Source organism: Haliotis asinina, chromosome 6 (assembly GCF_037392515.1).
Source record: "Haliotis asinina isolate JCU_RB_2024 chromosome 6, JCU_Hal_asi_v2, whole genome shotgun sequence".
Classification (NCBI taxonomy): Eukaryota; Metazoa; Mollusca; class Gastropoda; order Lepetellida; family Haliotidae; genus Haliotis; species Haliotis asinina.
Window position 1 is genome coordinate 9,679,763 of NC_090285.1, and position 17,043 is coordinate 9,696,805.

The 17,043-nt window shown below is 40.3% G+C and overlaps 2 protein-coding genes across 3 annotated transcripts in view; one reads left to right on the forward strand and one right to left on the reverse strand.

Annotated features, from left to right (window-relative positions):
- The window catches only part of LOC137287330 (uncharacterized), a 32,848-nt gene extending 32,197 nt beyond the window's left edge, over positions 1-651 (reverse strand). For both annotated transcript variants that reach the window (XR_010957025.1, XM_067819576.1), the window contains exon 1: positions 512-651. The gene's annotated coding sequence lies outside the window, so the exon portion shown is untranslated. The remainder of the gene's footprint in view (positions 1-511) is intronic.
- A 7,646-nt stretch (positions 652-8,297) lies between these two features.
- On the forward strand, positions 8,298-15,981 carry LOC137288182 (alpha-L-fucosidase-like). Its single transcript, XM_067820616.1, has 8 exons — positions 8,298-8,752; positions 9,562-9,668; positions 11,090-11,220; positions 11,893-12,026; positions 12,579-12,676; positions 13,400-13,532; positions 14,471-14,641; positions 15,525-15,981. Exons 1-8 carry the CDS (start codon positions 8,385-8,387, stop codon positions 15,757-15,759), a joined length of 1,377 nt encoding a protein of 458 aa, XP_067676717.1. The 5' UTR covers positions 8,298-8,384; the 3' UTR covers positions 15,760-15,981.
- The last annotated feature ends 1,062 nt before the right edge of the window (positions 15,982-17,043 follow it).

Below are 17,043 nucleotides of genomic sequence, written 5' to 3' on the forward strand. Positions count from 1 at the left end.
CAATTTGAAAACCATGACATGTGTCAACTAAGTCAGTGCGTCTGTCCACCCGATCCCGTTAGTCGCTTCTTACGACAAGCTCGAGTTGCCAATGACCAGCTATTCTCAATGGGCAAGAACAAAACTAAAAGCTTACATGACTGGACATTCTACAAAGGTCTCAAGGAACCACATAAAGCGCAAGGTCCTTACGACTAAACTGGCATGTGTTATGCTTTCTTTTCATACGTCAAAACATTCAAATCAAAATGGCAAATTTGTCCATGTTCGACGGAACTATGTACCGAGACCATCAGATGATTCCAACTATATTTTCAGCATGGGTTTATTAAGAAATGCCAAGGGCTGACGATAGCAGAGGTTCACCAAACTGGGGCGTAGTAAATAAACCTGGTGGCACCTATCACAAACACAACAAACATTACAACAAAATATTGAATCAGTAAGTTTCATTTTCAAACGATTTGGATTTCCCCAGGGAATTACTTTAATATATAAGCATGTGACTTACTTCACGATGTTGTTACCGGGTCGCTGAGTTAAATCGCCTTGCATCGAGAGACAAAATGCACAAGCACTACTACCACAACACACAGACCTGCACAATGTGCGCAGAAATGCAGTCAGACGACCTAGTTTATTCTTGTTATTAACTTCCTGGTTACATCGACCAATGAGATCTCGTTTAGGTCAGCATCGAAAATTGTAATGTGTGAGTATAATGCGTGACTGCAGGTAAAACGTCTAGGGCAGGTTCTCACATAGTTGTGGCATGGATATCATCGTAGAACATAAGATCAATAACTGATATCTATATCATCAAATCATATTTTCTATGACTCGTTTACAATTATCTAAAACATAGATTACACCAAACGTAAGTGCAAATGAATTGTCTTGATTGTCCTCAAGAACAGTTTTATTTGGGCAAAACATATAAATTACATCAACGGGCCATAAAAATAAGTAGTGACACTAAGTGTGCACTAAATGGGTAAACCTGTCTTCACATCACCCGATACTCACACCATATACCTTGAAAATTAATAATCCAACCAGGTACATCTTTACTCCTGACACGACAGGTTATGTTATGTATTAGACATATGAATTGGTGTTCGTGGAACAAATCAATAGAGGAAGCAAATAAAAGACTTTGGTCTGCGCATTGCATAAACACATAAACATAAACAGCAGGTATGATCTTAAATAGGGGTTAAATTTTACAACATGTCCCAAGTTGTAAGGAAATATCCGTGATCGAGGCATAAAACATGAAGTGTGCAATTAAACCTTATTTTAATGTGTCTCTGACGACAGTGTCGTTCGCAAGATAAACACTCTCATACCCAGACCGCAACGAGTACCTGCATTTCAATTTATGGTTGTATTAAGCAAATAACCATACAGATGCAGTATATGGTACCACTTCTGAATTGCAAACATGTAGCAACAGTATCACATTTCAAAACATTAGGACCCGTAAAGACCTTCAGCAGCCCATACTTGTCATGAAAGGTGACTCTGCTTGTCGTAAGAGGCGATTAACAGGATCGGGTTGGTACGCCCGCTTACTTGGTTAGCACATGTTATCGGTTCCCAGTTGCTAAGATCGATGCTCATGCCGTTGATCACTTGAGTGTCTGGTCAAGACTCGATTATTTGCCGATAAATAGCTGGGATATTGCTGAGTGTGGCGTACAACTAAACTCACTTACTCAATCAAAACATTAAATGCCTAACTTGCACTCTGCGTTCAGTGTTGCCCCAACAAGACAATAATAATAACAATGATAATAACGCCAATAAACATGAAAATAACAACAACTATTGAGGGCAGTTTACTAACCTCCGTATATTTTAATAACACAGCCATTGAATACTCAAACTGCAAACGTCATTGCCCGACACGCGTGCTCTCATTTTTGTATTATCAGCGCCTTTAGGAATATACAATCCAAGATGCCTTGAAGGGCAATGATAGTAACAATACGTGTATTTACAAGGCACAGAATTCCACACATAAAGCATGCCCAAAGCGCAACATGGAGTGAAATAAAAGCAAGTCTTTACAAAGTCTGTAGATGCTAGAATGATGGTCAGGAATATTAAATTATATGTTGAAAATTAAATTTTCTGAAAAGATGTGCTCTCAGTGAACTCTTAAATGAATCAGTAGAGGGAGGCAGTCGGAGTTCAGTGAGGAGATGAGTCCATAGGTGAGGAGGTTGATTCCACAGCTGTGGAGCACCATTGCAGAAGGACGCTGCTTGGTGACTAGCTCGACAAGGTATTCTGGAACTGCATGATTGTACCACTGGTAGGCAAAACTCAACACCTTGAATTCAACCCTGACTGGCTCTGATCGACAGTCAGTAGAGAGCCTCAAGAACTGGCGTCATCTGGATCCTTGAGAGAACTTTGCTGACAGGTCGAGCTGCAGTTTTGTACTTTTTTTAGTTCTGATAGAAGTCCATAGAAGATGACTTTAGAGTACGTCTTTGAAAAAACCTGAGATCGCTCTAGAGCATGAGCTGGCATTACAGTAAGGGAGCTTCTGGTGCTGCTGATGTTACCCTAATGGAAGTAACAGGATATGCAGTGAGTGTCACCTTTCAAAGAGATGTCCCAGTCTAGATGAAGTCTATGATTTTTTATGGTTTTCAAAAATGGAATGACAGTCACATTCCCACCTCTACTCCTTTCAACATTTCAGAAACCTTCCGTGTTCACTGAAAGCGCACTGATAACAGATCGTTTGATAGTCACGCCAATATTGTCCTTCGAATGTAAACATGACTGGTCGATAGTTTTGTTGGATTCTGTACGAGGCGTGTTTCTTTTATGGGGGAAATTGGGATCCGACTTCTCAAACAAATCGCATTCTGTGCAGCATGCTTTAATGCATAAAATGCATAATACAGAAATACAAAAAGGTGTGTACATTTTCCTGCCTTTCTAAATAAACGTCATTTTCAAACCCCTTGGTGTTTGTTTTACAGGCTCACACTTCACAGTTGTTGTTGTCCCAGCTACGTCAAGAGTTTACATTAAACACAAACAATAGTACTCAACATAAACTCACAGGGCTCTGGGGTTGCTCCCACTGTGCCCATCTTTGGAAATGGGCAATGTTAAAACAGCAGAGGGATTAGGGTAAAGTCTGTGTCAGACTAGTGGACAGTGATATACAGTACCTGGGTACCGGAGGTTGCAATTATAACATTGTAGCGACAATGTGGATTATTGCATGTAACATGAAGCCTAACGTTACATACTGACACACATACCTGATAGCGGATTTTGATTTGTGACTGATCTGTTTTTTATTGTTGTGAATTGTTGGCATAGTGGAGGTACATGGGATTCATGCATAGAGCTCAGGTCACAACCAGTTGAAGTTTAAGCAACGTCGAGTTCAGAGAACACGTGGATGTGTGACCGTGTGTAACAGCTTGACTACTGGGAGTTTCTAAAACCTCAGTCCTGCACCACAACGAAGCGCATGTCATACACGTGGTCTCAAGAATGTTTGTTTAAAATTGGTTCGGTTTTGCCAGCAGAAAATGGGCAATGTCTTTGAGAGGAATTTCAGAAGTTGTACAAATACAGGAAACTCAGGTTCTATGGACAGTCAACGTATATATTGTAATGAGTGCTCCCTTTCGGTGTACGTACAATATAAGTTGTTCACTGGTCGCGTGGGGTCATGGACTGTTTGAAGCACTTCTGTTGAATGCGATGCGAATCGCCATTTTGCAGACGACACAAGGTAAACAGATTTCGAGTTATCTCCCTTCCATCGATTTTCAATCTCAATACATCGGCAATTTCTGTGCTTTATGCGTGATTCAATGTTATTCGAGATAAAAAAAAGTACTACGATGAAGCATCAGAAGAGTCCGGAATTCCCAGAGGTGTACATTGAAAATAATACATCGCCTGTAAGCGGGGTACATTGAAAATAATAGAATAGCGTTTAGCCAATCAGAAAGCGACATTCATGTGTGAGGTAAGATAAACACCGTTATTACTTGCTTGATAACGGTGTTAGTACCTTCACCGAAGATAACGGTGTTAGTACCTTCACCGAAACGTCGCACGCATTTCAATGAGCAAGGTAACTATTCACAGAACTTCGTTTTCCTCCAGAAAGTGGGTATGTGGTCAAATCAGTCGTCAGACTATTAGCTTCTAGTGTTTAATAGGCCGCTCGGGTTACCCGGGTTAATAATGGTCAGGCTGTAGGTTTTGAGCAGGATATCTAACCTGGAGAAGGTTCGCTATAAATGTTTCATTATCATCATTATATGGACAGTAAGTAACTATTCACTAAGAGCAATATGATACATGTTCTTTAACGTCTTTGAGTTGCAAATATTGCAATTTTGACAAATGAGCTGAGTTGCACAAATGGCAGCTCTGTGAGTGAGTTTAGTTTTACGCCGCTTTTAGCAATATCAGGGCGGGCCACACGCATTGTCCCCATATTTTCATTTACTGCTTGAGAATTGTCTTCCCAATGTGGTTGTTATCCCAAAACATCATATTTAGGTGATGGTTTTACCTGTTCATTATCAAAGCAGCATGTGATGGTTTGTAATGCTAACAGTTAGCGTCATGAATATTTAGGAGAAGGCAGTTGTCCAAATGTTGTCAATACGAGGGCTGGTCAGAAAGTAGTCAGCTTTACTATATCCTCGATGTCCAGAGTCACAAACGCCTTTCTTTTTACTGGTCCTGCTATCAGTGATACAGTGATACAATTATCCTCGTGACTGCCGTACAGCACTTCCTTGTTCGAACAGTAAAGTTGCACAATGTACTACCGGACTCACTGCACACATGCAGAGAAATATGGTAACATAATGTTTTCACACAGGTAATGTTCTGCAAAGCATATACATTGTACTGTATTTTCTCAAATTCAATGTTTAAAATGAAAACTTTCCTTATAGCTGGCAGAAAAAGGGTGACGCTTTACAATGTGCATGAATTTGATGACATTCATAATGATATATATGATATATATCTATTATACGCCTGTATCCATGCACTTGTGCATGCTCATGACGCATGTCTGCTCTCCTTCCCTGCTATAAATATTCATTCTGTTCAACCCGTCTTCCTTGTGTTTTGCGGAGCATCTTGAAGTGCTTTATGATATATGATTATGCAGAAGCAACCTACAGCCACACGCATGCTTGCTGCAACAGATTATACTCGTGAATGGCTAGATCATTCAAAATCAGCACGTTTTCTCGCTCTGCGCTTGTGGGTAATAGTATCCACCGGACAGGTTCCGGTTTGGCAGCATGTTTTACCTATTCTGTAAACACACTCTAAAAAAGCAAAAATCAAAAGAAATATATTAGTTTTATGAGGAATTCACCTTATCTCAATTATTGAAGCAAAGGTAGTGAAACAAATGGCTTAATTTATGTTAACAAGCTCTTGCATAAACACACCTCACAACCACCTGCGCTTGCGCAAACGAAAAGTAATGTGAAACCACCGAATGCTCTTTCCATGAAAAGTTCAAAGAGTATCTGAGACAATCTGAAACGGTTTGATCACGGTTACAATTTTAAAGACGTCAGTATATCTTTAACTTGTTTATGGCAGATATGTGAATGACTCAAAAACTTGGGACCAGTGACAAATAATGGGCCATGCAGTTCACTCTTTTCACTTGTCATGTGTTCACATGTCTTTCAAAAGAATGACCCCGTGAAGATCCCGGGGTAGAACAGGCCTTCAGCAATCCATGCTTGCCATAAAAGGCGACTCTGCTTGTCGTAGGAGGCGACTCGAGGGATCGGGTGGTCAGGCTCGCTGACTTGGTTGACACATGTCATCGGTTCCCAATTGCGCAGACCGATGCTCATGTTGTTGACCACTGGATTGTCTGGTCCAGACTGGATTATTTACAGACCGCCGCCATATGGCTGGAATATTGCTGAGTGCGACGTAAAAATAAACTCACTCACTCAAGTGTTGGGACAGGATACGCTCACATTATCACCGGCTATAACAACTGGTTGATATTGTTTCTTAAACACATGTTCATGATAAACTCAAAATTGTACTGTCAACTCTAACTCTAGAAATGATGTCTGTCTCTTGAATGAGAGTTCTGCTGATTACTGTTCACAACAAGTTGTAATGAACAAACGCTATACATTATTCCTTCATGCAACAGTACATCCGCACGCTACACACACACACACACACACACACACACACACACACACACACACACACGTGTGTGTCCTTGAACAATGACATTTAATTGATGAAAAGCGTTTTCATATGGACCTTGCACCAGTGACAGACTTCCTCGTCACAGTAATTCTGACCTCGCCTAGCATACGAATACGTTGTCCCCGCCCATCCATGTGTAACGGACCAGTGAGAAAGGGACCATCTCGTTTACAACACAGCCTTTGGAAAGACGCCGCTGAATCGACATTCATTTTAGCAGTGTCACATTACGATCACGACTTTGATTGCAGTCGTTAAAACACTCACATTACAGCGTGACTGCCTTTGTTTCCATAACTTGGGTATGATAAGCAAGGTATAATCTCCTAAATCTATACTACCCATCAATAAATTTAGACTCATGTACAGCATTCACTATGTCATATGTGTGAGTGTGTGCGCGCGCATGTGTGTTGTGCTTGTGAACAACTGCGTTTTAGTGCACGGTTTTGTTAAGAATTCAATAATTTTCATTGAGTTTCGCCATGTCTTGAATTCATGACAATAACCTCTTCAAAGTTATTACATCAGTTCACGTGTAAACAGTACCTTGAATCAGTATCGAATATTTTGCAAAAGCTGGCTTAGATCAGTCGACAGAATGCACTGATGTGGATTTTCTCCATTTATTACGAAGGAGTGCGTATTGTAATTAACGTTCTGTATGACATTGCCATACATATTACAATCTCATCTTGATGTGGTAGTTCAGTGAATTGACTCTGTGTGTTGGGTTTAATGGAATGAAGCTTATTTTGCGATTGACATTTACAATTTGTGCCTGAAGCCGGATAGCCGGTTTGAGGTCGGTAAAAGAGAAGCTGATATTGACATGCTTGAGTGGACAGAAACCAACAAGACCCAGTAACCTTACCAGACATAGATTAATCTAGATGGTAACTACGATTTCATCAGACACAGATAATTATGTTTACAGCCACTGAAACGATCAGGACTTTCAAAACATGACGTGGGATTATTTCAAACTGTACGATGTACGACACCGTCCCCTATTTGACATGTTTCCCTTCATGTCTGGCTAAAACTGTGATCACTCTGCATGTCTTTGTCGCCAGTGTGGCTGGATACTCTCATACTTCGCCAACAATTGAAACACCTGAACAAACGAATGTAAACAATGATATCACAATGGAGGGACGATGATGTCTAAAAGCATTGCACGAAACAAGTGAGAATGACAGTTTGACCAGTCACAAACCATACATAGACACATTAGAATGGGTTATGCGACATTTGCTTGGTGAAGACATTAGTCATTACGTGGGATTTGATTGTTTGCATTTATGTTTCCAAAGAAATATACTATGTCTACTAAAGCACCACTACTGTGTTCGGTATTGACTTAGTCGACCCTCCGGTATATCGACTGATTTAGTCTATTTTTCATATTTCCATTTAACATGTATAATTATTGGATTGTTTACATTTATTCAATTTATACACATAACCATAAACATAAGCATAACACGATAAGATTACTTTAAATAACACTGACAGACAGAATGAATGTATTTTTTTTAACATAACACGTGACTTAAGACTCTTTTCTTCTCTAAGAATGTCCACTCTACAGGGGTTTTTTTGTGAGTATTATTTAGTTTCTATGAAATTTGTTTTTCGAAATATCACATATTTAAATAATAACATGAACAAGTCGTGGCGTCATCATATGAAGAAACCTTCTCGCACGGTCAGAGCAAACTTATGCATTCAGTAGTCACACCGCAGTTTTGAAAACCTCCCTAGGGGTATTGTCGAAATACAATCAAGGACAAAATAATGGTCAATATCAAAAGAAATTCGGACATGAACACATGTGTTGTACACATCTACAACTAAATATGTAGATAATGGCAGCAAATAAAGTCTACGGTGAAATATTGGACAAATACAGTGTCAATACATGTCTGCCTATCTCAGTTATCGAAATACGGACACAAAAGAAACTTGACACACTATCATCTAGCCTGTAACCTTGAAGATATAAACATTTGATGTACTCAAATGTCCTTGACTTCTTTTTGTCCACTAAGCGAATCGCCTTATGCTATCATTTGACTTTGCAGCAGGATCACAAATTCATCCGACCGATATCGACCATGGACGCAAAGACGGCAGTCCTGATATTCTTGGCTTTAACACACGCAGATGTATGTGTAGCAAGCACCAAGAAGACTGATATTCGCTACGACCCCACCTGGGAGTCCCTAGATTCCAGGCCATTACCAACATGGTATGATGAAGCCAAAATTGGAGTTTTTGTGTCGTGGGGAGTCTTTTCAGTACCAAGTTTTGGAAACGAGTGGTTTTGGGAATACTGGCAAGGCCAAAGGGTTCCAGAGTATGTGCAGTACATGAAGGACAACTATAAACCTGACTTCACTTATGCTGACTTCGCTAGAGACTTCACGGCAGAGTTCTATGATGCTGAGGCTTGGGCAGAACTGTTTGCTGCTTCTGGGGCGAAGTATGTTCACATTTATTCAGTGAGAACATGTATGCTGTAATTGTTGCTGCGATTAATCTCTGAATAGCGAGTGAGTAAACGTTTACGCCGTTTTCAACAATTTCACGGCAGCAGACAACGGAAATTACTTCGTACACTGTACCCATGTGGTGATTCGAACCCAGGTATTCGGCGTAATGAGCCTACGCTTTAACCGTACTGATACCCCACCGCCCTGAATATCTTAATTGCTTCATTACAGCTAGAGTTAGTGAGAGGCACGGGTGTGATGGCAGAGTACGTTATTTGGTGAGTGACTGAGAGAGTGTATACGCACGACATGTATTTGTTTCTAGAGAATATTTGGATCAAAGGACTAGGACGATTAAACCTCACACAGAAAAGGATTAAGTGAATCTGATTTAAATGTTTATCCAGTAACGTGTAGAAAATGTGTAGTCAAAACACACCCAGTACATCCATATCGTGAGGCGATTCTAACAAATGTTTCACAATGAGTACAATGTCCATATATATTCATGGAAACGAACAAGGGAAGATCTGAAAGTGCAAATGCTCCTTTATTCTCTTCTAGGTTTCTTCAGAACCTTGTATTGTACTGTGGGTGAAAAGCAGCACAAGACTAAAGGACAGCTTCTACTTTCAGGAGTTCCCTAAGTCGTTTCCATGAATATATCATTTCAGGTTGTCAAACAATCATTAATGAAAACATTCCTGGCAATAATTGTTGAAGGGGCATCTTAGCCATGGCTTCTACTTAATGCTTTATCATGAATCACATATGTCACCTTAGTTCATTTTATTTGCAGGTACATTGTCTTTATTACTAAACATCATGGAGGGTTTTGCAACTGGGCGACAAACGTCAGTTTTAACTGGAACTCCATGATGGTTGGCCCCAAGAGAGACCTTGTTGGTAATTATACGTTAAAACTCATTTTAACCTGAACAATACTTCAATGTACAAATCTAAACTGACCAGCAAAAGAAAGTATGCAAGGTTTTCAAGAGGTCATTATCATTGACCCAGAGTGTTTAGACACACAAACAAAATACATTGGTGTTAGCAACATTTTGGTCACCCAGAGCTAAACATCATACGCGTACTACAGAAACACGTTGTGTCAGACAAGTTCAATAGGGGCCCTGAAAACCAGTTTTCAATCACACAGAGGATAAACAGATACTGAGTTACACACAATAAATGTTCACTACCATCACTTTAGTATCTTGTTTGTCCAACCCTTGCATCAATACAAGCACGCAGACTTCTTCCGCACGATGAAGTCAGTGGTCGGACAAGGTCACGTGGTATGTGACGCCATTCGTCCTGGAGGGCTTGTGCAAGTTGCTGTCTAGTCTGTGGTGGGTTAAGGCGTTTGTAACACTCTAGTGTATTCCACATGTGCTCGATTCCTCTCGTCGCTGTCAATAACGAACGACTCGCGGCCGGGGGTCAACACTTGTCCTTTGAAGGGTCTGTCGACTCTGATACCTACTGCCCGAAGACGTCTAGACACCGTGTATCGACTGACACATTGATCAAGGAATTCCGTCGCTGATGACGTTACCGTCAGGACACAGTTTCCCAGACAAAAAGTCCTTAAATGTAGATCTTCAGCTGGTGTTGTTACTCATGGTCTCCCACTTCATGGTCTGTCCTGTGCCTGGCCCTGTTACCTGTAACGTTGCAGCAGTCTAGAGACGGTCACAGCCGAAGTTTCTTGCAACTTTGGAGCGGCTCGGTCCCATCTGCAGCATAGACATGACTTCTCACGTTCAGCTGCTTATAGTCGTGGCATATCTGTGGTGATGTTTTTTCAACTTTTATACCCTTAGTTCATGTGAGTCCCAAAATAATGGTTTATACAAATTACATTGTATTCACGACGTCGACGTAAATTGCACTGCATATATCAAATTGCGATGTTCAGGAGACGTGTTTAAGTGCACAATCTACCTACTAACACACTACTTTATGATTTGAGTATACATTATTTTGCCTGTCAGTTTATTACTTTACTCATTTAGGTTTTTACATCACCTGCCATAGTTTTGTCGAATCAAAGTTTCGAAAATTTGAAGTGACATTTTAATGACATGAAGATGTGTAATCTTTCTTTCAGAAAAGTAAAGAAAATAAGTTCAATTTGGCAAGGATGCTCCACGCCGGTCGTTTTTTTTTTTTTGTTTTTTTTTGGTCATTTATTTATTTTTTAGTTCAACCTTCAATTTTTCACAAATAATGTTTTATTTTAACGGGTATTTTTATTTTGAAATTTGCTAATATATCATCTCAAACCAAGCGTAAAATAATAATCCTTGCGTTCACAAAAGGTGAGATGTCTCAAGCACTGAGATCAAAGACAGATCTGCGCCTTGGCCTGTACCACTCTCTCTTTGAGTGGTTCCACCCCCTGTATCTACAGGACAAGGCCAACAACTACACAACCAACAGGTTTGCAAAGGTCAGCTGTACCAATTTTATCCCCGCCAGATTATCGAGAAAGAAAACATGTATTAGTGTAGGTGACCAAAATGGTGTTGGTGAATGAGTATGGTTTGGGCACAACTTTACAACCGCCAAGGCAGGAGACATCAGAAATGGGTTTGACACATTTTACGTTTCCCTTCAAAGAGAAGGTATTAACCATAGATACACCCAAGCTTCTACATTCTACATAAAGTGAGTGCGGCTTATAAGCTTATACGAAGCTTATAAGATTGGTCCGGTGACATTGAGTGATTGAAGGAGTGGGTCTGTTAGTAAGCAGATTGGCAGATTAAACTGTACCTTGTAGTACCTTGGTTCAGGATCCGGAGTTGGTTAGGAGAAGTGAATGAAAGTGTAAGTTCGACAGTGGTGGATTGGGTACATTGTAGTGAATCCATTTGTGACGTGGCCCACCATTCCAGACAATAACATAAATCCTCACTTTGTCCTTCAGGAATGTAAAGGGTGCCTTTGTAGTCAAAGCTAGATATCCTTCGGCAACAGCTGATACTTACTGGGTTACATGGAGCTTCATACTTCTAAGAAACAGAACAAAGTGTTTCATGTGGTCACCTGAACCAATAGAACGCTAATCGTACTGATCTGAGAACGATACGATGTACCACGAAAATCAAATCAATTTCAGGAAAAGACCATTCCTGAGCTGTATGAGCTCGTGAACACCTACAAGCCAGACATTGTATGGTCTGATGGAGATTGGGAGGCAACTGACAACTACTGGGGGTCCAGGGAGTTTCTGGCCTGGCTCTACAATGACAGGTATACGGTTACAGTGGCAACACATTGGACCCTTTTACTGTGTGTCTTTGTGTCAAAACGATGGAAGCGGAAATTACAGGGTTTATAGCTAACAATTCGGTGCACTCACGGCATATTTATATTTAGAAAGTAGAAACGTTTCACGTCATAAAATTTACAGCATTTAACAAATGTATGCTCATTCAGTCTGTGTATGGTAAAGACCAGCATTTGATACATACAATGCGCGAATAGACCACCACCCATAACAAGTACCTATTGCATATGCATTTACCCAGTTTCACAGTGTAAACGTTTAACAACAATTTAAGAACAGAAATGTCTTTTGGTATCTTCAAAGAAATTAGGTCAGTGAATTTAAGAAAAATTGTTTGATAATATATAGAACGTCTCTCTGTTCTGTTCACCTTTCGCAAATATACCATTCATAGCATTCATTTTATGATCATTCTACAGGCAATTGTATTCATGTATCCTGGACAAAACTCCCCAACACAGCAACACGCTGATGCCATTTTGTACATATCCATCTGTTAAATAGTCTCTTTGCAGCCCAGTGAAGGAGGAGGTCGTCACCAATGACAGATGGGGACATGGAGACCATTGTGAACATGGAGGGTTCTTGACATGCCATGACAGGTATAATCCAGGTACGAAACATATACAAAAGGCGTTAGTGCGTGGGTTAATGAGTATGTATAGTTTAAGTGATAACATGATTGGGGGTATGGTTTCCACAGCCCTCAATGTGTTTCGTGAACACTTAAATCTCAAGACTACACTCCATCCTCCTCAATGTCAGGAAAGATACAATGAAGGCCAATCTCTTCCAAACTTTACCTCATGTGGAACTAACATTGATCATATATGAAAATTAAAGTCAGAGAAAAGAAATTAGTTTCTTTTGTAACCAAACTGAATCGAGGATACCATCAAAAGGGGCCACTTTTCCACTGTCTCAAGTATCATCACTAATGTTCTTTTAATCTTTTGTCAGGTAATGGTTACCCTCTTGTGTTTATGTTGTATAAGGGAGGTAGGGTAGCTTAGTGGCTAAAGTGTTCGCTCGTCACGCCGAAGACCCCGGTTCGATTCCCCACATAGGTACAAAGTGTGCAGCCCATTTCAGCTGTCCCCTATATTGAAGGAATATTGCTAAAAGCGGTGTAAAACTAAACTCATTCATGTTGTACATTTGCAATTCTGTATTAATTAACACTGTACTTAGACCGGGGTCCACTTGATCAAAGAACGTACTGTATTGGGAAAATTGAAATATGTCAGTTTAGGGTTAGCGTATTGTAGGGTCAGCGATTATCAAATATAAGTGTTGCACATGTGACAATCTGGTGAAATGTTTTGACATCTTAAAGGAGTACTTCAGCCAAGGAAGTGGGAGGATGCAATGACAATTGACAAGAAATCATGGGGATTCCGTCGAGAGGCTGTTCTGGAAGACTTTCTGACGATGGATGAGATTATAGCAGTGTTGGCAGAAACTGTCAGGTAGGTACATTCATTTTGCTGTTGTAGTTCGTGTTGCTTAACGCAACATTCAGCATTATTCCAACTTAATGTCGACAGTCTGTGAACATTTGAGTCTGGACCGGACAATCCAGTGATTAGCGGGTTTCCATCTATGTATTTGGGATACGATGACATATGTCAGACAAGTCAGCGATACCGATTATCGGCTTTCGCTGACGCATGGACTGCTGACTGAAAAACAGTCCATGTGCACAGAAAGGCTAGTACTAAAATGAGAAATGAGCCAGATGAAACATGTGGTTGACAACATGAGCATCGTTCACTGTGGTACTGAGGCACAAAACCAACCACGACACACCCCGAAGCAGTTCAGTTACACCTCGACCCTGTAATCCATGTCAATGTTTTGTGAGGTAACATATGTGCATTTCGAGCTAGACCTCCCAACAGGAACTTCAGAGTAGCCAAAACATACATGGCTCATTGTGTAATATTCACAGGACACAATATGTACTTGACTACATATCTCTCTATATACATTAACTGATACTGATACTGACCTTGAGTTGTTTCTTGATCATATACGGAACAAAATCTAAGTTAGGAATATTGGTATTTTTTAGACTGATATTTTATCAGTATGTCAATGAATAAATACATCATTATTCTTAATTTCAACATTAACATATATCATTAACTATCTTTGTACAGTATAGTTGTGGAACAGCGTTTTTGTACGCTGTACAAAGCAACTCGTATCTCAAGATAGGTTGGACCTACTGTTTTAATGTGGAAATCCAAATGTGGGAGGAATCTCCATCAGTCACATTCATGTGTACCTTTGTAACGGATGGAACTCTACAGAATGAATTAGAAAATGGCCTATGACCTAACCTTTTTGCATCGTGGTCATACAGGTCACCAATAGTGTTTTATGGTGTTGCCTTCATTTACAGCTGTGGAGGGAACATGCTCATCAATGTGGGGCCTACCATATATGGCATGATCAGTCCAATCTTTGAGGAAAGACTGCGTCAGATGGGAGAATGGCTGAAGGTGAATGGAGAGGCCATATATGCCTCCAAACCTTGGGTGGCCCAGAATGACACAGTCACACCAGGGGTTTGGTAGGTACTTTATTTATTCAACACCTTGGGTGGCCAAGACTAACAGAGTCACACCATTATATACATGACAAGTCTGAATAATAATACAGGCATAAAGGGACTATGGATGGCATTCTCTGTATATCATGCACTGACCGGTGAAGAATATACGGCATCTCGGTTTAGCAGATACTTAAGATGTTCCAAACCATGGCTGGCAAAGTGTCACACAGACATTTACACAGACACATGTGTCAATACAGGGTTTACTGGGTACTTCACAAGAATGCTTTATACAGTTCACCAGTTTTGCAGAAGACTGAGAACATAATCCCTTGTGCACCTCTTTGGGTTTTGATGAGTGATTTTAATGGCAAGTTGGGTGGAACACATCGCAGGCTTGATTAAACTGGAGCAGATAATTTTTAGTTAGTGTTTTCATGTTTGTTAATAAACTATGCATGGTTCTTATTTACTGCCTGCTTTGTAAGCTTCTACATGTGATAAGGAAAGACTTTATGGGTAGGCAACTTCCTTCTTCAGGTGATGCAACATCTCGATACAGTTTCACCTGAATAAAGAATCTCATTCACCAACTTCAAAGAAGTTCTACCTGTCACAGACCCGTGACTGTCCCGGGTAGAATAGGCCTTCAGCAACCCATGCTTGCCATTAAAGGCGACTATGCTTGTCGTAAGAGGCGACTAACGGGATCGGGTGGTCAGACTAGCTGACTTGGTTGACATATGTCATCGGTTCCCATTTGCGCAAATCGATGCTCATGTTGTTGATCACTGGATTGTCTGGTCCAGACTCGATAATTTACAGACCGCCGCCATATAGCTGGAATATTGCTGGGATATCTCAGTGCTCTTTTTAACTGCACTGTGTGTTCTTTCTTCAGGTACACACAGAGAGGTGGAACAGTGTACGCTATTGTGCTCAAATGGCCAGAATCTGGTCAACTCATACTTGGATCAGCTTTGCCAAAAACTGGAATGAAAGTCAACCTCCTTGGGTATACTGAAGGCTCCTTCTCATGGCAGAATGCTTCGCCCAAAGGAATAAGCATCACAATCCCTACCATCCCTGTCAACAAGATGCCATGTCAGTGGGCATGGGTCTTTGCCATGACGTAAATGTATGACAGTGGAATTTGCCTTCACAACAACAATATATTGATAACTGATTGATGACAAAGATATGAATGGTTGGCAATCTGTAATCGGATGAACCTTCACCAGGGAACGAGACATTCTTAAAAGGGAGACTTATTGTATTTGGCTAACATTTTTGGTATTAGAATTTGAATGTTTCTGATAATGAAAGCTGTGCTACCTGCACTGCATATATGAAAGCGTTATGGTCTCTATGTCATGTTCTTCAAGGGTGCATCACTGTATATGATTTGAATGTTTGTGTTCACAAGAATGCACACATTTTAGGAGAAATTGAGTGACTTAAGATTGACAGTCACATCGGCAATATTCCAGCCATATCGTACCTAAAGCAAGTCTAAAATCACCATAGCACATGTTTCAGGAACATGCTTTGATTACACTTCACATGACTGCATGGCATGGTGTGGCATTTGGACCGTTTTAAGGTCTGTTTCTGCCAAACATCAGCACAGAGTAATGCAAATGTTCTCTATTTGCCTCCAGGTGCTGGAGTTCATTTGTGTAAGACTCTTCAAGATTGGCCAAGCTCACTGATCATGGGATACAATTTGATATGTGTATTTGCTTGACGTCTCCCTGACGACATTTAGAATTGGTTCCTTAATCGACGTCAGTGTTGTGCATTTATGGAGGCTTAAACATAAAAACCGGTCCCCATAATGTGTGCGCCCTACTAGCTTCACTAAGTAAGTGTGTATTAAGTCATACCCCAACTTCAAAAACGTACTCAATCATATGAAAGCATCTATCTCAACAATGAAAGATTTACAGATTTATTTATCAATATGTTATCAATACCACACACAATCAATTTTCATACGAAAGAAGGGTTTATGGATGTCAGATTTTATATTTTGAGAAACACAACGTTTCGGGGCATAGGCTTTCGCATTCACCATCCTGTGCCCTAACACATACAACATATATACATACATACATACACACACACACACGCGCGCGCGCGCGCGCGCGCACGCACACATACATATACAGAGAGATCATATTAGATAACGATATGAAATTAGAGATATGATTAGAGGATTAGAGAATTACACCAGAACACCAGCCAGGGACTATTAAATCAGCGGAGGGAGTAGAATAATTTTGGAAATATTGGCAAAAGTATATTTTGTTAACCTGTTCCTCGTCACAGTTTTAATCATGAATGACAACAGACTATGTATACAAATAGCAAAAACTGAAGCGTGTAGTAATTTGTATATGAACATTGCAAACTATCTA

Coding starts and splice junctions, on each gene's coding strand:
- LOC137288182 (XM_067820616.1), top strand. CDS start 8,385: ATGGACGCAAAGACGGCAGTCCTGATATTCTTGGCTTTAACACACGCA. Junction 9,669..11,089: donor CCCCAAGAGAGACCTTGTTG/GTAATTATACGT, acceptor CGTTCACAAAAG/GTGAGATGTCTCAAGCACTG. Junction 13,533..14,470: donor GTGTTGGCAGAAACTGTCAG/GTAGGTACATTC, acceptor CTTCATTTACAG/CTGTGGAGGGAACATGCTCA.